Source organism: Lampetra planeri, chromosome 47, assembly GCF_965212315.1.
Source record: "Lampetra planeri chromosome 47, kcLamPlan1.2.h2, whole genome shotgun sequence".
NCBI classification, from domain to species: domain Eukaryota; kingdom Metazoa; phylum Chordata; class Hyperoartia; order Petromyzontiformes; family Petromyzontidae; genus Lampetra; species Lampetra planeri.
The window spans coordinates 6,803,634-6,831,603 of NC_136153.1; the positions used below are offsets into that span (position 1 = coordinate 6,803,634).

Sequence of the window (27,970 nt, forward strand, 5' to 3'; positions counted from 1 at the left end):
GACGTGAGGCCCTCCCTGTCGGATTAGCGGCGACTGACGCCGGATATGTCAATGCCTACTGTGTAGGTGTCAACAGTTGTCCGTCCTGCGCCCCCACTTGATGCCAATGGTGCATTCGAATCTGCTGGTTTGACTTTCATGGCTCACTACGCGGCCTCAGACACGTCGGCGCCGTGATCGGCGAGTGCCAACTATCGCCGCGTGGCTACGTCAGACGGACGGTGGGAGGTTGACGCAGCCCACGCACTGGGCTGCGTCGGGGTCGGCACGTCGAGTGGGAGATCAAGCGGTGACTGGAAGCGGTCCAGCTGCCCCGCGCGAGATCGAGATGGCAGCCTCTCTGCTGCGGAGGCGTCGACTGCTGCGAGTGGTGTGGACGCTGTAGTAGTAGCCTCTGTCGGTCGAGCAGAATAGTAAGCGGTCGTAGTTTAGCCCTTTGATTTGTATTTGTTGCGCGTGCTACCCGCTGTGCTGTTCGCTCTTCTGGAGACAATGGATGCCAAATCAGGAACTGAATTGGAGCGAAAAACGATGCACATGATGCCAAACAATAAATAGTCCCAAGTCGGAAGCGCTTCAGGGAGCTGCTATACAGATACCATTACGATTACGCTTCACCGACAAAGGATCGGAGTGCCCAGCCGGTTGTGCAATTTGGCGTCGTGTCGTCAGACGAGGTCCGTTTGGAGCTGTGGAAGAGCAGTGTGACTCCACGTGTCTGAGCGTGGCTCCGTGGAAGCAGATTTCACAGAACTTCTTCTGAGATCCCTTGAAAGTGGCTTTTTTTAGCCACACACTAGGAGCACTGCACTTTTCCACATGCCCTGCCCCGGGGAAATGTTTGTCTCATGGCAGTCAAATCAAATAGTTTGAACTCAATAATGCTGCTCCGTAGGCAAATTAACAAGGAGCCCTTTAAATTAACGTGATGTGTCCTGTGCAATCAGTGGTGTAGGGATGAGGCCATCAATACACACTGGGCTTGAGGACCCGGTTGAATAACAGGTGGTTGATATTTATATTCGAAACCTAGATCTCAGTCTTCTTTCGAATAGTACTTCTGGGGATTGCAACAGATTACACATCATTATGGGACCTCCTTTGCCAGTACCAAAATATGAGAATAGGTTTTCCACTTTTTTCTTGCAACAAACAGGTGTTAAGATGTTAAAACACCAAATGGAAACCTTTTACAAGGAATCATGTCTGCATTAACCACAATGCTTGTGGTCAGAATGTAAACAAAAAACATACTCTGATAATATATGCATTGTCTTTGAAAATAATTGGTCCACACCAGAGACAGCTTTCCTTAGTGTTAGGCCAGAGGACGCCAAAAGGTATAACTCCATTTCAGACTAGGCTCTAAGGAAAGGTGTCTCTGGTGTGGACCAATCAGTTTCAAAGACAATGCATATATTATCAGAGTATGTTTTTTGTTTGCATTCTGACCACAAGTATTGTGGTTAATGCAGACATGATTCCTTGTAAAAGGTTTCAGTTTGGTGTTTTAACATCTTAACATCTGTTTTGATTTGAAGCTTTCGTGACTACAGCAATCCATACTCTTTGGTTCTTTCGGTAAAGTCACGTGGGTAGAAATAAAATAAAATTAAAATTAAATATAATTTATTTTATTTTATTTCTAACTACGTGACTTTACCCAAAGCATCAAAGAGTATGAACACCTGTTTTGTTACCAGAAAAAAGGGGAAACCCCATTCTCAGATTACACATCAATGTCGAGATTTAATATCTATTGGATTTCTTCAAGAGCAGCGACGTGGTTGTGTTTCAGATCGCCGTTGAATGATCTGACTGGGCAGTCGTCCACGAGGTTTTGCACGGTCTGGATCTCAGTGGGACAAAGTCAGCGCTGACTTTCTGTGCCACCCGGCCACCCCCTGGTGGTATTATATGAATGGGAATTAACCCGTGGGGCCCAGTCAGACGTTATCGAGCCTGCGCAGAGGATGCCACGTTGCATGTTAATGCACTCCCTTGCGTGGAATCGACCTACATTTTCCTGAGTGCGGCTTGATGAAATTGGGTTTTTGCACGGCGAACTCCGTGGAAATTCGGCCACTTCGCTGGCGGTCATGGGCGCTGCGGAATTTGGATGGACACACGCGTTCGGCCCGCGGTGGAATTGGTTTGGCGACTTATATTCTAAGCCTCTCGTAGAATCGGTTTTCATGGTAGCGCACGCCGGCCATTGGAAATCAGATTAAATATTAAGAATCCCCGAACTGTTAACTGTCATAGAGTGATGATAAATATTGGGGTGAGGATAAATATTGTACAGCCAAATAGCTGAAATGTTACATTTCAACAGCTAAGGGCCCCCCCCCCCCCACCCCCCCAAATATGGAATGGTTGAGCTGACAGCATGGTGCCGTGTGATGACCTTTCACTGCGTCATCCTGTGTTGGAGAACGGCCCCCAGAAAATGAAGTGGCAGAACTACTTAAGAAGCCGCTTCAATATACCTCTTTAAGCACGCCAAGTGCACGCATTTTACATGCCCTGCGAATTGTTCCGGTCCCTCGTTCACACAATCTAAATGTGAAATTCGTGGAAATGGAAAATAGGAATTCGGTGAAAGAGCTATTTCGAGAAGCCGGTTTTATTCACGAGTGGCTGAAAGCATGGGCAGAGTTTGCGGGGGGGAGGGGAGGGGGGAAATAACCCCCCAAAACTTGACATCTTTATTATTTTTAGTAGTTTAGAATTTTTTTTATTATTTACACCCACGATTCCTATTGTGAAAGACAAAGTTAACCCCTGCCCCCCCCCCCGCCCCCCCCGAATAGAAAATTCAAACTCCGCCTATGGCTGAAAGCCAGATTCAAACCCAGGATGTCAGTGGTGCCGGTTCAGGGCTCTGGCTCTGTAGTGCCAGTGGGCCAAGCGACCCATCCACCTCTCAGCATCGGCGTGTATACCCAGCTCTCCAGAGACGTGAATTAAAGGGATCTCGGACGACTCTCATAGCGTTACACAAAATGTATTTCAAGTGGGATGACATTGGCTGGCTCTATGTGACAACGATCTTTTTGTAAATAAGTTATAATGTATTTATAGTCCCCTTGAGCCACTAAACACACACACACACACACGTGCAGTATATATTTGTATAGCCATTGTGGATATTAATAACAGGTTTGTCATAGTATCAACCTACATGCAGCTTCAGCTGCCCTGTCTAAACCTTGCCAAATAAAAATTCACGGTGAAAGTGCGATTTTTTTTTTTACTGGTTCAGAGCAAGGCTCCCGTTATCGTTTTTTCGCTGCACAACCACGCCAGGGTCATCCCGGCGCACCTCGTGATGAGACGCCGGGTTTGTTTTCCCTCTGCAGAAGCCGAGCCGTATCGCTGGCGTCAAATGCGAGGAACGCATGTGGCGCGACATGTACGGCGAGATCGTTAACCCCGTCTGTGGCCGTGCTTCACCCCGACAGTCAGGTTCAGATGTCTCGTGGCTCCAAGGTTTCACGGTTTGGTTCTGACCAGAGGTCGCAATCGGGTACCCGATACCCGTACCCTACCCGATAAAAGGCTAACCATACCCGGCCGGGTACGGGTACCCGTTTGCGACCCTGGTGCGGCCGGGTACGGGTACGGGTAAGGAATCAAAACCCGTTTGCGACCTCTGGTTTTGACCTGGCTGGACCAAAGACGTTCCGTCTTCCCAGCAGCCCTCTCTGTAATATCTCTTCACCGACACCTGCTCTGTAGTCACCCGCATGTGGCCAGTGAGTGGTGTGTCGGCCAGACAACTCTTCACGTAAAAATCGTCCAAATGGAACCTTAATAAACACTACTTCAGCATATTCTTAGGTTTTTTTCGGTAAAGTTACGTAGGTAAATTTTTTTTTAATAAAAGTAAAATAAAAAATAAAATAAAAATCACGACGTTTCGGAGGCAACACAAGCTTACGTCTTCAGGTGGAACCGTCACAGCACGATAGCTGTATCCGAAACGTCGTGATTTTTTTTATTTTTTTTATTTTACTTTTATTAATTTAAATTTTTTACCTACGTGACTTTACCCAAAACCTAAGAACATGAATCCTTGCAGTCACGAAAGCTTCAAATCTAGAACTACTGCAGCAGTTTAACTCCTGCTGATTGCAGCCCAGCTCCTTGACACTGCTCATCAACAGCTGTTTGTTGTGATTGTGGCAGAGCTTGCTCTATTGTTGCTGCCCCTCATGATGCCAACCTGCCCGCATTACCCATCCGTCGTCTGCGCCCAGTGCCGATATTCTCGCTGTTTGGACGTCAGACGGGGAGTTATCTCCCAGGAGCGGCCGTGCGTTTCCTGGGTGACAAGCAAGGCTCGTTTTGTTTAATTTACACCGCTTATCTATCGTTCAGCTCATTAGACATGCAGGCAGGCTTTTGACAATTTAGATTAGCACAAATGGTTTGACCTCCCCCGTGTGATTAAAACACCGTGGGTTTTATGGCACAAAGGAAGCCTGGTTGCAAACCAAGAGCGCAGGTGGTGTTTGAAAGACAGACTTTTTTTTTCTACGTTTGATTCCTTTTATTAATGAAAAATACAAACTTTACAGAAATCGTAGGAAGATCAATTATGCTTCTACAAATGATATTTTCGAAAAGGCAAAGTCAACTTTACCACTAACAACCAAAGTACTTCACGTATGCATTGGTAAATAACTACGTATATTTTGTTTAACTAAGGCTAAATAAAACATGTACTAATCTGCGATGAGTTACATGCCCTTAACTAACGTAAAAACGTAAGTTTATTAGTATAAACAAAACAACCGTAGAAAATACTGCAGAAATATCATTAATGCTTTGTGTGTAAAATTACTAACTACCTTCAATATATAAGCACATTTGGTCTGAGATCCGCAGATGAGCGCTCAGTCACCCGCAGACAATTATCAAGACAAATAATTATTTGGCCCAGCAGGCACATTATCAACCCAGCAACCAATTGAGCTAAATTACCGGCACCCCGCTTGATTACACATTGACATTCGGCGTACCCACCGTGTTAATTTGTAAAACAATCCACATACGTTTCACTATTCATAACTTTGGCAACAATGGCCCTCAGATGCTAGCAAAGCGTCGTATGCCCCCTTGTGTTTTAACACGAAAAAAAACCCTCTGGATCCCACAATAAAGTCGGCCAAAAAATGAACACTGCCCAATATTTAGGCGCCCACCGCTATAAACAGGGCTTAATTTACACCATTGGAACCTCATTTGCCAGTAAAAAATATGATAATTGTTCTTTTACCCTTCTATCTGGCAACAAAACTGACACCTTTTTTTACAAGGAGTCATGTTTGCATAGACCACAATACCCGCAGCCATAATGCAAACAAAAAAACATAACTCTGATAATAAGGTGTCAGTTTTGTTGCCAGATAGAAGGGTAAAAAACCAATTATCATATTTTTTTACTGGCAAATGAGGTTCCAATGGTGTAAATGCTTACCCCGAGCTCTCATACTCTGATGGTGCATTGTATTTGAGTTGTGCGCCTTTTGGCGTCATCTGGTCCAACCCTTGTGAGACTAGGCTCTAAGGAAAGCTGTCTCGGGTGTGGACCAATCAACTTCAAGGACAGTGCATATATTATCAGAGTTATGTTTTTTGTTTGCATTATGGCTGCAGGTATTGTGGTCTATGCAAACATGACTCCTTGTAAAAAAAAGGTGTCAGTTTTGTTGCCAGATAGAAGGGTAAAAACCAATTATCAGGGCTTAATTTCTCACTGTGCATTCCGGGTCGCCGGTCTACTGACTGGAGTAGGCATAGAAACCGGACCGTAGGGTAGCCACAGCCAGAGCTGTGATGAATGTGCTCTGCCTGGGCACAGAAGTATTTTCCAGGCCATCGCCTCGGACAAGACCATGGCTAGAATCATGCCCTGACTATAACCGCCGTACGTACAGGAGTGTTGGACGCGAGGTTTGCCACCTCTTAGGTAAAAAAAACGGGGAAATATCAATGGTAGAAGAACGTCTCACATTACCAGAAACGGATAATCTTGAGTGTTGTATTGTCACACAACGAATACAACAAAAACCGCGATTGTTAAATGTTTAATGCCCCGGGAAGACTTAACACTTTTCCCCAATTTCGATTTAAAGCTTTCGTGACTGCAGGGATTCATCTTCTTGGTTCTTTCGGTAAAGTCACAGCTTAAATAGACGCTCCAAGCCTGGGGTGTGTCATTCAGACTCTGTCTTCTCGACAGACCTGTTCTTCACCTGAGGACGGCTGCTTGCGTTGTGGCCGAAACGTCGTGAGAAATGTTTAATCATGTTTTATTTTTGTTGTTTTATTACTTTCCTTCTACGTGACTTTACCGAAAGAACCAAGAAGATGACTTTTCCCCAAGATGGCCACCTCCTATAGATGGACGATCTCGCGAAACAGGACGAGGTAGCGAACCCCCCCCCCCCCCGGAGTGTCCGCGCTTCCCCTCAGTACTCGTCCGTGTTGTCGTAGTCGTAGTAGTACTCGCCGTCTTGCGCCCCCGCCGACAGCTCGTCTTCCCCATCGCCGCCCTCCTCTCCGCCGTCGCAACCAGGTGCCCCTCCGGGTGCCGCCCCCGCCGCCCCCGCCACCGCCGCCCTGTCGAGCCAGCTGCGTCCAGCCTGCGCCGGCGGGGACCGGCAGACGCCGGCGCGCACCTCGGCGCGGCGGCGGCGCACGAGGGCGCGACGCGTCTCGGCCAGAGCGCAGTCGCAGCGCCACGGGTTGCCGTCGAGGTAGACGCGCCGCAGGTTGAGTGCCGGCGTGAGTGCGGCGGCGGGCAGCGTCGAGAGGCGGTTGTCGCGCAGGTTGAGCACGCGCAGGCGGTGCAGCGGCGCGAGCTCCGAGGCGCGCACGCTCGCGATGGAGTTGCCCTTCAGGTCAAGGCGGGTCACCGACTCGGGCAGCCTGCGGGGGTTGGGTGAAGTCCGGCGCGCCCCGAGAGGAGACGGTCACCGATTCGGTCGGGGTGGAGCGGGGTTTATAAGCGCGTTGGCGCAAGAAACAACGTAGCGCTTATACCCCCCCCCCCCCCCCAATTTGCCACTGCTTACGTGTCAACCCATGCGGTTTACTCCGTATTATTGTACAGGGAAATTGAGTTTTCAGGTCCATACGGCATACAATACACAAGAACAAAAAACGGTGTCTATTTGTGTTTTTCCCTAGTGATGGGACTTTGTAGGATGAACGTTGAGATTTATAAGGGCACAGGGTGACCAATAAGGTCTGAATTGGTCTGTAATAAGGTAGAAGGTAGGCACCGATAAGGGGTTGACAGGCATGCCACTGGCACGGATGAGCTAAGCTGGCGTGCAGCCCTCACGACACAAGTGGTCCACCAGAACTGAACCGAGAAACAATGAACTCGCAAGACACCTGAATCTAAGAATCGGAATATTTATTTCCACTGCAGGAATCCGATGAGCTATGCAGCTTTCTTTCACAGATGTCCTGAATTTGGATCGATGCCCAAGCAAGGCTCGGGCGTGCGATTGATCATTGTTTTGACATTGCAATGTGATGTCAGCAGCACACCTCGGGTTCTGCATTGGAAAAAAAAATAATCTGGTGCCTCTTGAGCCACACCGGGCTGCCTGAGTCCGGCTCCAGCACAGCTTGATTGTGCAGTGGAAAAAGTGGTAACTTGGTGGATGTGTGTTGTGGGCTGTCATGAGTTTATATGTAATTATACAGCCCCTTTTGTCAATCCCTCTCTGTGCTGTGCAGATCGCGGGGGGGGGGGGGGGTGATTTGACCACTACGCTGGCCTGTGACGGTTTAAGGCGGGCAGCACAGACGTGGGAGCATAGAAGTACGGGACAACAGTGGATTTTTCCGCGCTATCCTCTGCTGCCCACCACGTAACCCCAGAGTGCTGACGTGAGCCGAGAGCTTTGTTCGTGACAACAACAAAAGAGACACCATTGGAACCTCATTTGCCAGTAAAAATATGAAAATTGTTTTTTTACCCTTCTATCTGGCAACAAAACTGACACCTTTTTTTACAAGGAGTCATGTTTGCATAGACCACAATACCTGCAGTCATAATGCAAACAAAAAACATAACTCTGATAATGTGCACTGTGCTTGAAGTTGATGCCTTTTGGCGTCATCTGGTCCAACCCATGTGAGACTAGGCTCTAAGGAAAGCTGTCTCGGGTGTGGACCAATCAACTTCAAGGACAGTGCACATTATCAGAGTTATGTTTTTTGTTTGCATTATGATTGCAGGTATTCTGGTCTATGCAAACATGACTCCTTGTAAAAAATGTGTCAGTTTTGTTGCCAGATAGAAGGGTAAAAAAACAATTATCAACAAAAGAGACTTTGAAGTTATGATCGGGCGCACCACTTGCGACACTCCTAAGATGCGACTGTAATGTCACCCGTGCACAGTATAATGTGGCCGCGCAGCGACGTCCACTCTATAAGTCTTTGCGTCTCATGAATACAGACTACGGCTTGGGGCGGGGGGGTCATACAGGCTGTGTGCTTTGCATCCTCGGAATGCATGTGCTAGAAAGACACTGTTAGAATTTTCAGTTGCAAATTTATTTTACGTTTTCACTCGATGCTGGGCGGTGCAATGGTTAGAATGTGTGGTACGCATGCAGAAGGGGGGTTAGGGGTGTACCCGGCTCATCATACCTCATAGGTGGTTAAATTAGGCACCACTTTGCGGGAAGTCAGAATCGGAAATGAGAATTATTTATTCATACTGCGGGAGGAATCCGATGAGCTATAAACTCCTTCTCACAGATGTCCAGTAGGGGTGGGAAAGAACGTTACAACAACATACACTACAAAAACGGCGGTTGTCACGTGTTTACAGACTCCTCCCGTCATGAGAATGTGGAATTTCCACAACTAGTTCTGATGCATTGCCCAACTCTCTTTTCTGCAAAAGGGGTAGCTATTAAAGCGCTTTGGCGAGTTTTTAAAGTGCTTATGCCTTAGCGCTTAGCTCGATCCATCTCCAACAGGGGCTCCTGATAACTCGCGTAAAGATAATCCTTTGCGAATGAAATATTTAGCGTCGTGTTGATTTGATATTTAGGGATTTGCTTTGGGAAAAAAAACGGGCAAGTTGATTTTAAGGGCTATACTGAAAACATTGGCGAAAAAAAAACTAATGATGGAAGTCTTCTTGGCCAAATGCGATGATGGTGCACACCGTGCACACACCTACGCACCCAATGTGATAATTGCACGTGGACTTCATTATTTTTGTTCATTTAAAATAAAAAAACACCAGGACAGATGCACGTTGGAAAGCGTTACAGAATCCATCGCGCGTACGCGTAAATTTTTATTCCTCGTTGACTTGATGGGCTTAGAAGTGCTGGCAAAACGCACTTGTAATCTAATGGTACAGACAGCTTTTTTAAGCGTTGTAGCTTTGGGCCAAATTGATTTGTGTTAAGCCGTATAGTAATTGGATACGTCACATACGGCGGTGAAGTGAGTCCATTTGATCACAGGAGCCATAACAGTGGTCATGCATTATTGAAACACCTATGCACATCGCAATTTGATTCACGCGCTACTATTGCTGCGCTGTTCCAGGGTGATCGATTTCCCGTAGCAGGCAAATTGATGGCACCAGAGTTTTTCCAGCAATGCCAACGCTGCCGTGGGGCGGTGGTCTAGCCCGCTGGACTTGATGTCCAGATTCTAGATTTGAAGCTTTCGTGACTGCAAGGATTCATATTCTTAGGTTTTTTTTCGGTAAAGTCACGTAGGCAAAAAATTAAAATTAATAAAAGTCAAATGAAAATAACACTTAAAAAAATCACGACGTTTCGGAGGCAACACAAGCTTCCGTCTTCAGGTGGAACCGTCACAGCACTTGATACAGCTATCGTCACAGCCAGATTTGCTGTAATCACTTGATACAGCTATTGTGCTGTGACGGTTCCCCCTGAAGACGGAAGCTTGTGTTGCCTCCGAAACGTCGTGATTTTTATTTTATTTTTATTTTACTTTTATTAATTTTAATTTTTTACCTACGTGACTTTACCGAAAAAACCTACGAATTTGATGTCCAGAGGTCACTGCCACGAAACAAAGGTTCCGAGTTTATTAAATGCCACAACCGCCCACCTCCCCCACTGCCGCCTGCCTTTATCTGCTCAGCAGTATCAATGAGTACACCACAGCCAATCGGCAGGCAGCGTGTGATGGGGTAAAAGTGTTGTCCTTCCACCGCACCTCCAATTAGCACGTTTGGCTACGTACGGTGTGAAGGAAGTTCAACGTACGTACAAACAAATGTGAATACTCCCATCTCTTCCAGGACATCGGGGCCATCATGGTAGAGTAAGCCAAGTTGCCCTTTGTGGAAGCCCTTCCACCAACAGCGGCGTGATCAAGCAATTTCAGTGCTGCACCTTGACCTTTTTAAATCCTTTATATTAAGTTCACTTGCTTGCTTGCGCGCTTACGACCGTGCAAATTTTCGGTCGTTTTTTAACCCACTTCCCGTGATCCAATCGAGCTGACATTTTGCACACAGACTCGTTGTGCGTGACAATTTATTTTCGTGAAATTTTTTTTCCAAAATTTTCCACTTTTTAGGAAAAAATTTTGTTTCATATTTTATTTAAAATACCAATGTGATAAAAATGAAACTCTTACTCAAGAAAAACAGAAATGAATAATAAAATAAAACCGATGCCACGCATATAAAGGATTTATAGTGAAAAACATTGTTTTTACGGGTTAATTTTTTACAGCCTACTAACCGTCTGCGCATACTAACCTCGTGACTAATAGCCTGCGAGCTAAATGGTCGTAACATGCTTTCTCAAGCCATCCAATTATTGGCCACTTTCCACATGACCGACCCCTAAATCTTGACCCTGGCCCCAATCATAACTTGTATGACAACACATGGGGCATACTATTTTGCTCCAAGGCCACTTTTCTATTTGGTTTACAGTTAGAAATCCGCGAGATGGCATTCGAAAAAGCAGGGAACGCTGTCGCAGTACCAAATCTCACGTTCTAAATGTAAACATCACTTTCAGCTCAATTACACAAATAGCCATCATTTTTTCCCCCCAATATTTTTTTGTCACAGGAAATCATTCATGTTTGTGGGATTTCACTTGGCTAAATAAGAATTAGAGAAAATGTATTTCAGAGAATTGTTGCTTCATAAATTATCACATGCAACCAGGTGAATTTCCATAATTATTATATTTAACCTTCAGCAAGGAATATGCAAAGAATAGTCTCTTCTAAACAAGCATTTTTGGTCTCACTATTTTAGCTGTGGGTTTATATTCACAACTGGCCATGCAATGCACAATACTGCCACAGATTATAGCACTGCAATTAACCTGTAGCCTCACTACATCCCTTACCCCAACAGTATCGATCCTTAATCCCATACGTGGGTATGATGTGCCCATTAGGACGTCCATTATAGCTTCAATTTGTCCATCCACTGTTGGATGATCGCCTGCCCACTGGGTGGATGGCAGGAAATATTTGATCATACTTTATCATGTTGGTCAGTGTGGGTTGATGAAGGCAGGGATCGTAGGCGTTGGAGGATAAAGGTAAATACAATATTGGATTTTGATTTCACTGCCCTATGCTGAGCATGGTGGTCACCCATTCAAGCACATTCCAGTCTCAACTCTGCTTAGCTTCTGAGATCTGATGAAATTGGGTGCATTTCTCGGTGATTTGGTCATTACCGCGCCCAAAATCAATTCCCAGTGGTAGCAGCAGTAGTGCTGATGTCAGCAGAATATTTCACTGCAGCCCACAGCTGTAAATGCATGTTCTCAAGATGATGATGATTGATAATGATAAATTGAAAATGATTATTGACAATGATGACTGATGATCACAGTAGATTGATGATGATAAATTGATGATAACGATGGCGATGACGATGATGATGCACCGCATGGATCCGCAATCCGCGGGCAGAGGTGTCGGCAGCCGAGGCTGGGGTCACCTGACGGGAATGGAGGTCAGCTGGTTCTGCTCCAGGGCGACGTCCGACAGCTTGCCGCAGCCGTAGAGCGCGTCCGTCTCCACCGCGCTGATGTTGTTGTTCTCCAGCAGCAGGTGCCGCAGCTCGTACAGCGCCGACAGGTCGGCGCGCGACACGCTCGTCGCCGCGTTGTAGCGGAAGTCGAGCTTCTGCAGCTGCGGGGGCAGCCCCGCGGGCAGCGCGCGCAGCTGGTTCCTCGGCAGCTCCAGCGACACGAGGGCGCGCAGCTCCGAGAACGATCCGTCCTCGATGGACGACAGCCGGTTCTCGCCGACGCTCAGCTCCCGGAGGCGGACGAGGTGCGCGACGTCGGCGCGACGGATCGCCCGGATCTGGTTGCCCTCCAGCGCCAGCGTCTCGGCGCTCGCCGGCAAGCCGGCGGGGAACCTGCGCAGCCGGTTGTGCGCGAGGCCGACGGAGCGGAGGCTCCGCGCCGCGCCGAAGAACGTCGCCGGCAGCGACGCCAGCCGGTTCCCGTCGAGCTTCAGCGCGACGAGCCTGAGCAGGGGCAGCGCCGTCGAGCCGAGCGCCTCGATGGCGTTGCCGTCGAGGCGCAGCGAGGCGAGGCTCGCGAGCGGCGCGAACGCGGCCGGGTCGAGCGCGCCGATGCGGTTTCCGTGCAGCTCGAGCACTCGCAGGGAGCGCAGGCCCGCGAGATCGGGCGGCCGCACCCCGTCGATGCGGTTGTCGTGCAGGCGCAGCGTGTCGAGGCCCGGCGGGAGCCGGCGCGGCACGGCCTGCAGGCGGTTGCCGGCGAGGTCGAGCGTGCGCAGCGAGCGCAGCGGCAAGAAGGCGCCGTCCTCCACCAGCTCGATGCCGCACGACGACAGGAAGAGCGACTCGAGTGTGGGAGACGAGCGGAAGTCGGACGGCTGTGTGCGCAGGGGAGATGAACGGCAAGGGGAGAAAGACGGGGGAGATGGAACAGGGCAGATGGACAGGTGAGAAAGACGGGGGAGAAAGACGGGGGAGATAAACGGGAGAAAGACGGGCAAAGAATACTGCTGTTTTTACAGCAATAGCATAAATAATTCCCCATCATCGTCGTCGTCATGAGCCATGGTCGATGAAGCCGCTGCCATCTCTCGCGATCCTGCGAGCGAGCTCTCACAACATGGCCATAATGGGCAGGCAAGGAACGGCAAAGCCCCCATGCCGTGCTCATTAGGAGCCGATTTGTAGGGAGGCACTGGGGTCAACCTACTCGTATACACGCCCTCACAGGGGATATACAGCCATTCCTCGTTATTCGCGAGGGATACGTTCCGGAATGGGAAATTTCGCGGGTGAAAATATGATAGCGGACGTGTTCGAGAAAGGACACGGCATATTAGAGAGCTTTTTGTTTTGCCCAATCTCTGACCTGGTCTCCACACTGTCTCCTGGCCCCACGCCTGGCTTCCTGACCCACAGATGTGCCCCCGTTAGTCTTTCAGCGTGGGATCTCTAGCGGCCGGTTGCCTGTCGTGACTACATTACTTCATCTGGCTGTCGCCTGATGACGCTAGTTGTAATTACTGGCGAAACGTCGTACTCAGATTGTAAATGTTTGGGCTTGGCTCTCCAACACACAACCGGTTAGTGCTGTACTAGTGACGAATTGGCATGTTCTGTTTACGTGACAACCCTTACTAGTTGGTTGTGTCGGGTGGTGGCGGGTTTTAACGACACATTTATATATTTACGTGATCTAACCCAAAAACCTCTATTATGGATGATATTGGTAGCGAAAGTCTACTATGTGTTAAACTGCATTACGTCTGTGCTGGGTTGGTGCTTGGTGAAGGTTGATGGTGGTGATTTCGTGAGGTGCCTGGATGATGGACTGGATCAGCCATTTTTTAAATCCTTTATATTAAGTTCGCTTGCTTACTTACAACCGTGCAAATCTTTCGGTCGTTTTTTAACCCACTTCCAGGGATACAATCGAGCTGACATTTTCCACACAGACTCGTTGTACGTGACAATTAATGTTCGTGAAAAAATTTTTCCAAAATTTTACACTTTTTAAGACAAAAATATTATATTTAATTACCTATTGCTTAATGGTGCAATGCAATCATCTGACCCATAGGTGGCAGCCATCTCAAGCCAGAGGACGAGAGGACTCTAGCCGCCACGCATATAAAGGATTTATAGTGAAAAACTTTGTTTTTACGGGTTATACTTGTTGTTCTGTCATGCCGGACTTTCTCATTTTGTTTAGAGACTTGCTGGGGCATGGCTTTTTGGTGATTGTCGCGGCGTTTCTGTGTGGGTCATCGTTTATCTCTCTGCAATGCCCGTGATATATTTTATTCCCGTTTTATATTTTTTACCTCTCTCTTTTCCCTTTGTCCTAGTGAAATTATACATTTTTGTAATTGTTGGGCGAAGAGGGTGGGTTATATGTGTATGAAGCTCTTGAAATACTGTGACATTCAAGTGAGAATCCTTATCCTTACCTGGCAATCATTCAACACCGTCACAGATTAAAAACAGAAACACGCTGGCATGCAATCAACCCAAGGTCCCCAAAACACAACGCGGTCAGCAACATGCAGCACTCTTGATTAAAACACTAAGATGAGGTGACACGAGATGAAACCAACTTTGCTCACAATGCCTTTGCAGAAACCCTCTGCTTGGAAACCCACTGGGGCAATTTTCGAGCGGGCCGTTGTCAACGGCCGGATTAACAAGGGAGGCGACACCACGTGTTCAACAACCGTATAAACACAAGGCGATCGATGCACGCGCAAAAGGATTGGGTGGGGGGGAGACACGGTCCGGTCGATGATGAGCTGTCGTTAGCGCGAGCACGCATCGTCGTTCAAACGTGTTGCAAATGAACGCGGGGCCAACGAGACCTAATCGGTCACAATTCAGTGGCACGGACGAAAGAATGGACGTCGCTGGCTCGTCGTGTCAGGGCAGAGGTGGGTGAAGAAGGGGGGGCTGGGCTGGGGTCCCTGTGACCTCGCATGACCCACCCTGCTCTGCACTCCCCCACCCTGACCGTAGAAGGGAATGCTCCACAGTAAACATCCTGCACCTGGGCGGCCCCACCAATCGCTTGCGCAATGACGGGGGTGAGCGGGGGGTGAGCGATTGTTTGCCGGCGGTCCCGAGCAAAACAAGTCAAAGGACAAATCAATCAGCCGCTGCACGAATGCGTCTTGACAGCGTCTCCGCTCACATTGTCAGCAGCACCCAGGTGCTTGCATCCTGTGGTTCTGTGTCTTCATTAACGAACCAATCAGCCGCTAACGAAGGATGCTCGTGTGCGGGGTTACCCTCCTTGACCCCTTCCCAACCTAATAAAGCTGATAATTACCGTCGTGATAATGGCCAGGAAGAAGTCCCATTGTGGGTTATTTCGGTAAAGTCACGTAGGTAAAAAATGAAATAAAAATTAATAAAATAAAATAAACATCACGACGTTTCGGAGGCAACACAAGTCTCCGTCATCAAGTGATACAGTAAATCTAGCTGTGACGGTCCCACCTGATGACGGAGACTTGTGTTGCCTCCGAAACGTCGTGATTTTTATTTCATTTTTATTAATTTTTATTTAATTTTTTACCTACGTGACTTTACCGAAAGAACTAAGAGTATGAATCCTTGAAGTCACGAAAGCTTCAAATCTAGAACCCATTGTGGGTGTTTGTCAAGAGGGCACTGCTAATGGCGTTGGCTGATGGCGCAGATGTTTGGCGGCGCTGCTCGTGGAGTTAAATCAATTCACGGGTCGTCGCCTGTTCAGTTGTTCCCAGGGCAATCCTCTCAGCTGCTGTCCTTAAAATCTTTCCGGGACATTATTAAATGGCCTCGTTTTGTCGGTTGTGTAAAAGTACACCACTGAAGGTCATGCAGTTACGTGCCGTTATCACTGGTGTAGTGAAATAGCCTTCCATGATGTCTCAGATGTTAGTTTGTTTTTTTTACCTCAGAGATGGAAACATTTCTGCCGGATATAAAAACTTCGCCGCTCATTTTCACACCTGTCAACCCATACGGTTTACCTCGTATTCTTGTACAGGCAAATTGAGTTTTCAGGTCAGTACGGCGTACAGCCGTTTCAAGACAGACAACAACAAAAGTGTCTGTTCGTTTGTGTTTCTCCCTGGTGATGGGACTTGGTAGGATGAACGTTGAGATTTATACGGGCACGGCGTGACCAATAAGATCTGAATTGGTCTGTAATAAGGGGCCGTCCATAATTGACGTCACGCGATTTTGGACGATTTTTGACCCCCCCCCCCCCCCTCGTCACACGGCGTCACAAAAAGTCAGACCCCCCCCTCAAATATGACGTCACAAAGCTCTGCCCCCCCCCCCCCCACAAAAAATATAAAACATGATTCAAATCGCTTTAAACTATTGCCATTGTAGTGCGTATTTAATGTGGTGCTGCACTCTGATGTTGTAGGAGAAAACATTTATTAAAATGTCTATTTAATTAAGTTGCGCATTTTGATGTGACGTCACATTTCTCAAATCCCCCCCTCGTCACACATCGTCACAAATGTCTGACCCCCCCCCCCTCCCCCTAGGTGCGTGACGTCATTTATGGACGGTCCCTAAGGTAGGGCACTGATAAGGGGTTGACAGGTGTGCCTTTTGGTCGTAGTGGCTGTTTGACCATCCTTCACCACACTGGTCAGAGCGGGTTCTGCTGGGGCACATTAATGATAAGAGGTTTTCATTATGATGAGTGAATAATGGTGCTGGAGGAATTTTTAAGGATGACGATGGTGTTAATGCAAGTGTCCAGTGGTATTAATAACGTTAATGGCACTGGTGGGTGTGTGAACGATGCTCCTGTTATAGAGTTAGTGGTTAACCGTGTCAATGATGATGATGATGCTGCTAGAAGCGGCCGTGTTAATGATAGTGCTGACATTGTTGCGTGTGCAAACGCTGCAACATCTGCTGCTACTAACGCTGTTCTTGTTAGTGGTTAACGGTGATGCCGGTAATGCCGGAGCCTTTGGTATTAATGACGGTATTGGAGGGGGTGTTAACACCAGCAGCAGAATTTACCGGCACCTGCAAGGCACTGCTGGAGAACACCATCGGAGACACCCCCCCCCCTCCACCCGTCCACCCCGCTCCTTGCCTGCAAGCGACGGAAGCTGTTGTGCTGCAACTCGAGGCGCCGCACGCCAGCGGGCAGCTCGCTCGGGACGCTGCTCAGTCGGAAGCACCGAGCGCTGACGCCCGCCTCGCCCGCCTCGCACGCACAGCCTCGAGCGCATCCCTCCACTGCGCTCGCCCCACACGGAGCCACCGCCACCACCAGCAGCAGCATCAGCAGCTTCGGGAGCAGCTTCGGGAGCAGAGCGCGATGCTCTGGGTGCGTGCACGTCGCTCGCATGGCGAGCAGTCCGCGTTCGCTCAGTCCACCTGGGGTTCACTCGCTCCTCGCACGCACAGGTGACCCAGTTTGTTCAGCCCTATCGGGGAAAAATCGCGCGTGTCATACATGGATATTGATTCATCCTGGAGGAATCCGATGAGACACAGAGCTCTTGTTCACACATGTCCAGTCGAACTAGGACCCATATCTTGTAACATCTGACACTTTAAGCAGATTGATTCGACCAAGCCTGACTCTGCTCATGAGCCATTATGCGTTTGAATTCGAGCCAGAGTTTGCTTGTACTGACTCAATGCTGCTGAAATGGTGCACTCCCAGAATGCTGTTGGGCCGATGGGTTGTTTAAAAATTTTTGTTTTTTTGGAGAGATATCCATATGAAGGAGACAATATCGTTCGCTTGTTGATGTCATCAATGTCCACGCCAGCTCTTCGCAACTCTTGACTGTGAGCCAGGCGATCGAAGGTTCATTCACAGCCACGGCTCACGTCAACGGCACGAGAGCGATGCCGTTTCTGGTGAAGTCTTCCGACACGCGGAGCGAAACGTCGGGCAATGCGCCGACCCGAAAAACCCACATCGGACAGCTGTACAGCAACAACCCCGAAAACGTAACGGCCCGTAATTATGAGTGCAAATTTCGATTCAAAGCTTTTCGTGACTGCAGGGATTCATCTTCTTGGTTCTTTTGGTAAAGTCACGTAGAAGGGAAATAATAAATAATAAAACTAAAATATAATAAAATACAATTGTATTTTTGTATTTTATTATGTTGTATTTTATTATGTTTTATTTTTTATTATTTTATTATTTCCCTTCTACGTGAGTTACCGTGTTGAGATAATCTCCATTATTGACCAAACCCAGTTATATTTCGATTTAAAGCTTTCGTGACTGCAGGGATTCATCTTCTTGGTTCTTTCGGTAAAGAAAGTTCTTCACCTGAGGACGGCTGCTTGCGTTGTGGCCGAAACGTCGTGAGAATTATTTTATTATGCTTCATTTTTATTATTTTATTATTTCCCTTCTATGTGACTTTACCGAAAGAACCAAGAAGATGAGTGCAAATGTTGAGAGAGCCAATTTGTCAACACGCTGTTGGGTGAGGGCTTGCCCGTGCCGTGAAAGTTGTGGGAGTCATTTCACCAAACTTCACCACGCTGAGTAGCGTGGGTTGGTGAAGCCGGGGCACGTGTTGGATCATAGTACAGTACGACATGCACTACTGTGCGTAGCAGAAAGTGGATATGGAGACTGTAACACACACAAAAAGGTCCCAGCGTGCATTGCACACCAAGGTGACAGCACCGTGTATGTTGAACGTGCCTTCATATTCTTAGGTTTTTTCGGTAAAGTCACGTAGGTAAAACATCAAAATTAATGAAAATAAAATAAAATAAAACTAAAATCACGACGTTTCGGAGGCAACACAAGTCTCCGTCATCAGGTGGGACCGTCACAGCCGAATTAGCTGCATCAAGTGAGGCAATGATTCAAGATGTAATCCCTCATAAGCAAGTTGAAGGGGAGAGGAGAGGGGGGGGGGCTCATCAGAATGTGGTAGCCAATGAATGGAAACGTATCGGGAGGGAGGGGGGCGGGGCTCAAAGACAGCACGGAGTGCTCAACACGTCCTGCACTCAGCCGATGCTGGCCGCTAGCCCAATAACACGGAGAGGTGGCCTTTTAGGTTGAGCTAAGACAACAATGCTGGTTTCCTCCCTATTCAGTATAGTAAGGCTATCATGGCCTGCGGTTGCCGTTTGTCTTATGCCGAACAACCCTCTCCCTACATACACTTATAAATTCCAGTGCTTGTGCTGATCTTTCAAAATTGGCTATCTGAAGAGAGTCCTAAAAAAACAGCAATACGTATATCTGATTTAAATAAAAATCAGCAATATTGTTTGTATACGATCCTCTTATTAAGGCATCACAAACCACCGAAAATGTGTTCCAGTCTCACAGGAATCAATGGATGCGATCATGTTTATCTGGCAGTGAATGTTATTAAATTCACCTTATGGCGGTTCCCCGGGGTACCATAGTACCCCGGCTCTCGCATGATGTCCGTGATGCAGTCACTGTTACTCTGTTGATGGTCGGCGATGCGGCAATCGACTCATCTCGACGAGCTGTACACGATGCACCACTACGATGCATACGACCGTGCGAGCGCTCATGGTCTCAGCGCAATCGTCCTCGCTGCGTTTAAACATCGCGGAGTAGCACTGATTTCAGAATGATTGGTACCCCAGTCGCGCAGTTAAGTACACCCCTGGGAGAAAAAAGTGTCCCAGAAATAAAACATTTAATTGCCTCGGCCATTTAGTATTATTTGGTACCCCGGGGTACCGCCACAAGGATCAAATGTGGATTCCTGTCACGTGTTTCTTCCGGTGGGAACTGTGGCGAAGTGGTTGCCACCACCGCACCCTGAACCCAGCGACTTGAGCTTGATTCCGAGCCCAGTGGCAAAGTGATGTCTGAAACCGGACCCGCACGGACCTACTACCCCGCTTCACCAGCCCGCAATGACCAAGTGTGTTGATGTAAATTCAAACAGCCGTCGTAACCGAGAGACACGGCGAGGCCTCCATCCAGAAGTGAATTGATAAAGGGTAGTAAATAAAATAAAAGGTTTAAAAAAAAGTTATCGCATATCTGAGATGTCCAATTTAAATATATCTGTGAAATACCCCTGAACCCCGCATCTCCGATTTTCGCGGTTACTACGCATGTTGGACAAGAAGGTCAACATCCAAACTCACCAAACAGACAATGCCTAGTATTTATATGTGAATCTCTCAACAAACTGCCTTCACTGTAGAGCACTACCCTACATGATCACCCACTGTCTGGAAACGTCCTGCAACCACTGCTCCATAGAGTACTGTATTCACAGGACTGATTTCTGCAATCAGCTCAAAAATGTTAGTTTACACGACGCTATCCTAAAGGTTTGTTTCTTTCATCTGACTTCACAATCTTTTTTTTAAAATTGCATAAGCTCCACTTAATCTTCAACACGTCAGCAACGGTTGGGACGGAAAATATTGCAGAATTGGAGCAGTGTTGACAAGTGAACTTTGACAACTCACGCGAGTGAAACGTAAAAGAAAAAAATGCAATTTTCACTTCATGGTCAACTTAACGGCACCGAACATCATTACGCAGGAAAGCCTCAAGACTGTATTTTTTTTTCAGGAGGGTCCTGCCAAGTTTTAGAGGGAAATGTTGCTTTGTGTAAGCCCAATTGAGTAATTTACTGGTAATTTCATCAGCATTGGGGTGTTTGGCCAATACCGGTTACATTGTATGTGTTTTATCTTGGAGAGGAAACCAGATAACACATTGGAAACCCATGCAGTACAGGGGGAGAACATACACGCTCAACAAACCCGAGTTGGGAATGGAACCCAGGCCGATCTTGTTTTGCACCCAAAAAAATACTGAATTAAAAACAATTAATTGTATTCAGAAGACTCGGTCCAAGAACCTGTCTTTAGGTAGAACACTCAAGAAGACGAAAATACATAAAGCCTCTTGCTAAATGCTCATGACATGAGCCTGTTAAGGGACTAACCTGGATGACACTGGCAATAGCTGTGAAACTGCAACTATGTGAACACGTAAGCCTTTGTTTATGCATATGTGAGCTTTGCATCACTATCCTGTGACAGACGACCATTTAACTAGTACTCTATTGACTTCTGCCATAATTAAGCTGTCACGATTCCTGGTCACAATTCAGGGTCATGGTTTTATTCAAATACTGTATTTTTTTGCCTCTCTCTTGGATTGTTCATCTCGAATGCTAAGTCTCGTTTGTTCTGTCTATCTCCATTAGCCTGAGAGTAACATCAGCATATCATTTGCATACATTCTAAATAGTTGATTCTTACGCACAACTTTTACGTATATATAGTGGCATAAGAATATATTTTAATTGCTCACTTGGGGAATCACCGAATCACTACATTTCTGCTGACAGCGCGTGGTTATTCTGACGTTAAATTCTGACATTTAATATAAAATATATGCCATTTGTCTATTTGCACACATTTCCTTAATGTAAAAATAAAGATATTTTTGTTAGTTTTTATCACGCTCAGATACTGACACTGAAACCGATAACACACGTGCACAACAATTGCAATTCTATAGCCTTGCAAATCCAGCGTACGCTAGCTGTCCAACCTTCACAAAATATGTGTGTCTATATATATGGGGTGAAGCGGGTGACCCAAGCTTCTTTACAGATACGGTAAACATCAGTGGCCAGTGACATGGTTAATTTAGACTTTAGAGCGTCTCGCGCAAAGAACGGCAGCCAAGACCTCGTGTCATATCTAAACCAGCCGTGGTGTGCCCTCACCTTCACCGCCCCAAATTCACAATGGTGGTTCAACAATACCCACAACCAACACGGCATGGTGAGGACCTCAACTCGTTGTGGAGTAATAAAGATGCTTCAAATTGTATTTGAAATAAATAAAAACAATTGTATGCTTGGCGTGGCAAAGATCTCGTCAAGGAGCATAAACCCTCACGCGAACTCCGCTCATCCTCACCGTGGCGGCCGTCTGGAACGCTCTTCCTTTCGATATTAGAAAGCCACTGGGAGCTATGCACTTTTAAATCGAGATCAAGAAACTCATTTCTTTAGAAGTGCATTTTGCGTTCTGTCTGTTACCCCTCCCCTCCTCCCCCGCACCTCCGATTAGCACGGTTGGCTATATACGGTGAGAAAAAAGTTCAACGTACGTACGTCCCGATGAGGGCGTGTGTTCATGAGCAGGTTGCGTCCGTGCATTAGTACGCAGTGACCCCGGGTGCCTCCCTCCTAATCAGTCCCTAATGAGCACGGCATGGGGGCCACGCCGCGCCTCACCCTGCCATTAAGACCATTTCGTGCAGGGCCCGAGACGTCAAAAGCGTTGACCCTTTCATCCGTGAAGCGCGACCAGGCTATGCCCGGACACACACACACACAAAGACAAAGGTCCCCCGTATAGGCTCAACAGACTTTAGGGGCAAGTGCTGTTAGCGAACACCGATGAAGGCCGGAACGGTACACGGAGGGGATGGGTGGCCAGCACCACGCCCGACCGCCTTTGTCTCCCCGGTGGCGATGTTTACACACTGCAACAGGTACTCATTTGAGGCTGAGTCGACCTAGTGGAGGCCCAGGACCGTTGCAGATAATCGTCACTGGGTGTTGGCCGTGAGCGGGAATCGAACCCGGTTCGCCTGAAATGGTCCTGATCACCCCTTTCACCAACCAATCCTGACCAAAATGGTAAACGTATAGTGAAACGACAACCACGATCTAGATCGCGTGAGGAGGCCTTCATCCAACAGGTTCGAAGCTTTCATGACTGCAGGAATTACTCTTTGGTTCTTTCGGTAAAGTCACGTAGAAAATAAATAAATTAAATAATAATAGCATACGACGTTTCGATTGCAACACAAGCAACCATCATCAGGTTACAAATGAATGAGAAAACAAACAGTAAACTTGGAAATAGAATGCAATACAACACAGAGAGTCGGCCAACACAAGTCAACACCCTACCTGGTTGATTACGTTCTTCCAAAGATTGCAAAATTTGAGAGAGAGACAAAACACAGACACGGAGACACACAGGCAGACACACAAGCAGAGAGAGAAACTCACGATGTGTGTGTCTCTCTCTGTTTGTCTCTGTGTGAGTCTGTAAACTATTGCTACTATTTTTCTTTCGCGTCAACGTATAGTGAGTTTTTGTACAGTTGTTTTTCTGTTTTGCGTGTATGTTGAACTTCGGTGCTGAACAGGCTCCAACAGTTGAAGGGAAGCGCTCTGTCTTCAACATTTGCTCACGGTGCCATTTACTTTCACGTACATGACTGCTGATGACACCCAGACACGCAAAGCGTGTCGGAGAGTTTTCCTGCATCAACAGAAAGCCAATAGGATGATGTACTACACTATTATTTTTACTGGGATAAACACGCTTTCTCTCTTAACTGTGTTTTTTTTTACATACAGTACATACCGTATGCATGTGGCAAACATCATCCATTCACAGTAACCCAGTTAACATGGAACGTTCAGCCAACGTTTGGTCCAACGGTTCCAACCACATGTGAACTGAAAAAGCCCTTTTTATACTATGATACAAAAGTCTATTTTAAAAATCCCTTTATTGTGAATCGTTGAATGTGTATTGTGTAACGTTGGCGAACCCAACTGCCTGCCTGGAGGTGCATGCACACCCCCCGAATCAGTGTATTTTATTTAACCAGGAGGTCAAATCACCTGTTTTGAAACGCATTAAACAGCATTGCCACTTTTGCAAGGGAAATCTGAGACGTCGTGATTTGAATGAATAGAAAGGCGTTAAACGCAACACGAGCAGTGTAATGATGTATTTTATATGTCAAAAAATTGTCACGTAATTATACTTTTGGAAAAAATAACATTTGCAACCACATAGTAAAAAATACGTGTCTGAATATTAACAGTATAATGTGTTAATGGTTGATGTTGAGAATAGACGCAGTATGTGGATGATTAAAAAAAAACATAAGCTAGTTTTAAATTAACCTTCAATGCCCTAGATTTGAAGCTTTCGTGACTGCAAGGAATCATATTCTTAGGTTTTTTCGGTAAAGTCACGTAGGTAAAACATCAAAATTAATGAAAATAAAATAAAACAAAAATCACGACGTTTCGGAGGCAACACAAGTCTCCGTCATCAGGTGGGACCGTCACAGCCGAATTAGCTGCATGCAGCTAATTCGGCTGTGACAGAGACTTGTGTTGCCTCCGAAACGTCGTGATTTTTGTTTTATGTTATTTTATTTTCATTAATTTTGATGTTTTACCTACGTGACTTTACCGAAAAAACCTAAGAATATACTTCAATGCCCTGCTTTAGTGATATATACACTGAAGAACATGTCAATGAAATTACATACCGCAGTGGTTGTTTAAAGTCACGAAAAGGAAATAATCTCGTTTGGCCGATAGGTCGTTATCTACCCTGTTAGTGTACGTATAAATCTCCAATTACATTTCATTAACACGTAAATGTAATTGCGGTGGTCGTTTTTGCCCACAGCTCTCGCTGATGTTAAACATGAATATATTCCGCACCATTTCAGAAGATTGATGTTTGCATCTTCTATTGAATTTACATGTTTCGTTTTGCCTGAAGCGGCAGTAATTGAATATGTATGATACATATATACACACACGCGCGCACACAATGTGAATACAATATAATCTGGTGTTAGCTACTTTTTGCAGGGGGCGAACAGCAGTGCCACGGTTTGCATACCTAATGCGCTACGAATCTGCCGAGCTGCAGTTTGATTCCTGCCCACCACTGACAATCAGCCTGGGCGAGTGATATTTAAACCGATCCTGTGCACTCTCCTTATCAACCCGCATTGTTCAGAATGGTGAAGTATGGTCAAATATCTCCCATGACCCACAACTGTGCGTTTTTTTAAATCGACAATAACATTTTTTGTAACTATCTATATGAATAAGTGTCAGATGTCACCAGATATATAGTGGCACGTGGGGACTGTGATACATCACAATGAAGGGCAAAACATAGCTTAACTTTTGTTATTAATATTTGTAATTATAACCACTCGTAGTGTATATACGCATCGATTAACACATCGGGTGCCTGGGAATCACCATGACAGATCCTGCACGCAATCGACCTCCTGACGACATCCGCAGTGAATTAGTAGAATATCATGAGTATGATATTAAACTAAGCACATTTCGTGCAAGATTAATATCAACGTGTGAGGCTCAAACGGCCAGTTCATAAGACTGTTTTGGGATTGCTTCGTATCCAAAATCTCCTTTCCAAAGGTTACAATTGCTTAAGTGTGATTCCCTCTACTGGATATTAAATTAAGTCGATGATTATTGTTAATCCCCTAATGCTTCGAGAGTCAACCCAATTAATTATAACCACTCGTAGTGCATATACGCATCGATTAACACATCGGGTGCCTGGGAATCACCATGACAGATCCTGCACGCAATCGACCTCCTGACGACATCCGCAGTGAATTAGTAGAATATCATGAGTATGATATTAAACTAAGCACATTTCGTGCAAGATTAATATCAACGTGTGAGGCTCAAACGGCCAGTTCATAAGACTGTTTTGGGATTGCTTCGTATCCAAAATCTCCTTTCCAAAGGTTACAATTGCTTAAGTGTGATTCCCTCTACTGGATATTAAATTAAGTCGATGATTATTGTTAATCCCCTAATGCTTCGAGAGTCAACCCAATTAATTATAACCACTCGTAGTGCATATACGCATCGATTAACACATCGGGTGCCTGGGAATCACCATGACAGATCCTGCACGCAATCGACCTCCTGACGACATCCGCAGTGAATTAGTAGAATATCATGAGTATGATATTAAACTAAGCACATTTCGTGCAAGATTAATATCAACGTGTGAGGCTCAAACGGCCAGTTCATAAGACTGTTTTGGGATTGCTTCGTATCCAAAATCTCCTTTCCAAAGGTTACAATTGCTTAAGTGTGATTCCCTCTACTGGATATTAAATTAAGTCGATGATTATTGTTAATCCCCTAATGCTTCGAGAGTCAACCCAATTTCAAGAGCTGCACGTCATTAAGAGATTAACCCAGTTTGCACACAAACTCTCAATTATTGGAATTCAATTTGTCGCGCGGTAACTTAGAAAACAAAAAAAATGCATGAGGGTTTGTGTCGCCGTATCAAGTAAACAAAATATAAAATAACGAGACTATTCCACGTATGAGTGTTCTGAAATAATATATTCCGAGGAAAAAGCAAAGTTTGCAGAGTATTCTGCTGAAACCAGTGGTTTTGGAAAACATCGGACCCCGGACCGCCCTCGTGGTCTCATGAACAAAACTCTGAGTTCACCTTCTTCACACGACGAATCGGAAGTCTATTATTTTTGTTAAAACAAATTATATTTATTTCGGCAGTGTACTTAAGCTGCCAACATTTTAAGTCATAACGTGAAAAAAATGTGTACCCAGCACATTAGAATAATAATCGTGACAGATTATCGTGACAGATTAACATGTGGACACAACCCAGAGAAGCACGTGTTAATTTTGTAGACATCAACCTCGGCAGCGCATCTCGTGATATCTGACACAAATTTGAAGCTTCGTTAACGGGGAAAAAAAGAACAGCGTTAGAGTTAAGGTCAGACTCTCCTGTGACGCACTGTATTGACATTTACGAAAATGTCGTGACTATCACATCTTGTGCTTGGCGAACCACCGCTTCGTTTGTAGTAAACACAAAACAAAGATCCCCCGTATAGCATATAACAGACTGTTGGGGCAAGTGCTGTTAGCGAGTAGCACCTTATGAAGGCCGGCACGGCACCACGAGGGGGTGGGTGGCCAGCACCACGCCCGGTCGCCTTTATCTCCCCAGTGGCGAAGTTCTACACACAACGCACAAGCTACTAATTTGAGGCTGAGTCGACCTAGGGGAGGCCCGGGACCGGTTCAGATAACCGCCACCGGTGTTGGCCGTGAGCGGGAATCGAACTCGGATCGCTGGGTTTGCAGGGCAGCGCGCTAACCGCTCCGCCACCGCTCCCCACGAACGCACACACACACAACATACCTTGCAAATAACTCGCAGACGACGAGTTTCCCTCCACTAAATCCAAGACTTTGGCCACGATGGGAAGTTTATATGCAGCCGCCCGCTCAATTATAACACAAAAGAGCGCTTCCAGATATTTGCCCTTATATGTAAGTGCCGCTGCGCAATTATTTGCCAAGGTCTGGAGGTGTGTTCGTGTGTGCGTGTGTGTGTGATGCGAGGTGATGTGTGCACGTGTTTGCTGTGGGTGTGTGCGCGTGTATGTTACGGGTGTTTGCCAACTGTGTGTATGTGCGCGTGTGCGTGTGTGGTGGGAGTTCGGGTTGGTGCACCTTAGTTCTTTCGGTAAAGTCACGTAGGTAAAAAATGAAATAAAAATTGATAAAAATAAAACAATAAAATCACGACGTTTCGGAGGCAACACAAGCTTCCGTCTTCAGGTGAAACTGTCACAGCAAAATATCTGTATCAAGAGATGTGTTGCCTCCAAAACGTCGTGATTTTATTGTTTTTTATTTTTATAAATTTTTATTTCATTTTTTACCTACGTGACTTTACCGAAAGAACTAAGAGTATGAATCCTTGCAGTCACGAAATTTTCAAATCTAGAATTGGTGCACCTTGGTGTGTGGCCTATGTCTGCGTGCACGTTAGCCTGCAGTAATTCCGCTGAATGGGGGAGGGGGGGCACATGTGTGTACGGTTTTACCTGCAGGTTGTGCAGAAATATTGTACGGATAAGCCATGCCGTGGAGCAAAGTATGAGCACAGTGCTTACGCATGTGTGATGTGTGGACGCACTGGGATTCATGCGTGTTGTTTATGTGAGACTCGTGGGATACGACACCTTAAATGGTACAAAGACCCCCCCCCCCCGTATAACCTGTCAGTGAACACCTATGAAGGTCG

General features: G+C 46.4%; 1 protein-coding gene across 3 annotated transcripts; it reads right to left on the reverse strand.

Annotated features, from left to right (window-relative positions):
• Positions 1–4,530: 4,530 nt before the first annotated feature.
• On the reverse strand, positions 4,531–27,418 carry LOC144733556 (nephrocan-like). Of its 3 annotated transcripts, none has more exons than XM_078615542.1 (4): positions 27,080–27,418; positions 17,148–17,451; positions 12,008–12,918; positions 4,531–6,939 (listed from the first exon to the last, which is right to left on the reverse strand). In XM_078615542.1, the coding sequence occupies exons 2-4, from the start codon at positions 17,403–17,405 to the stop codon at positions 6,480–6,482; spliced, it is 1,629 nt and encodes a 542-aa protein (XP_078471668.1). In that variant the 5' UTR covers positions 17,406–17,451; positions 27,080–27,418; the 3' UTR covers positions 4,531–6,479. The 3 variants fall into 3 exon arrangements, with proteins under 3 accessions (XP_078471668.1, XP_078471667.1, XP_078471666.1); XM_078615541.1 differs by having other exon boundaries at positions 17,148–17,484; XM_078615540.1 differs by having other exon boundaries at positions 17,148–17,448; positions 27,080–27,412.
• Between the last annotated feature and the right edge of the window lie 552 nt (positions 27,419–27,970).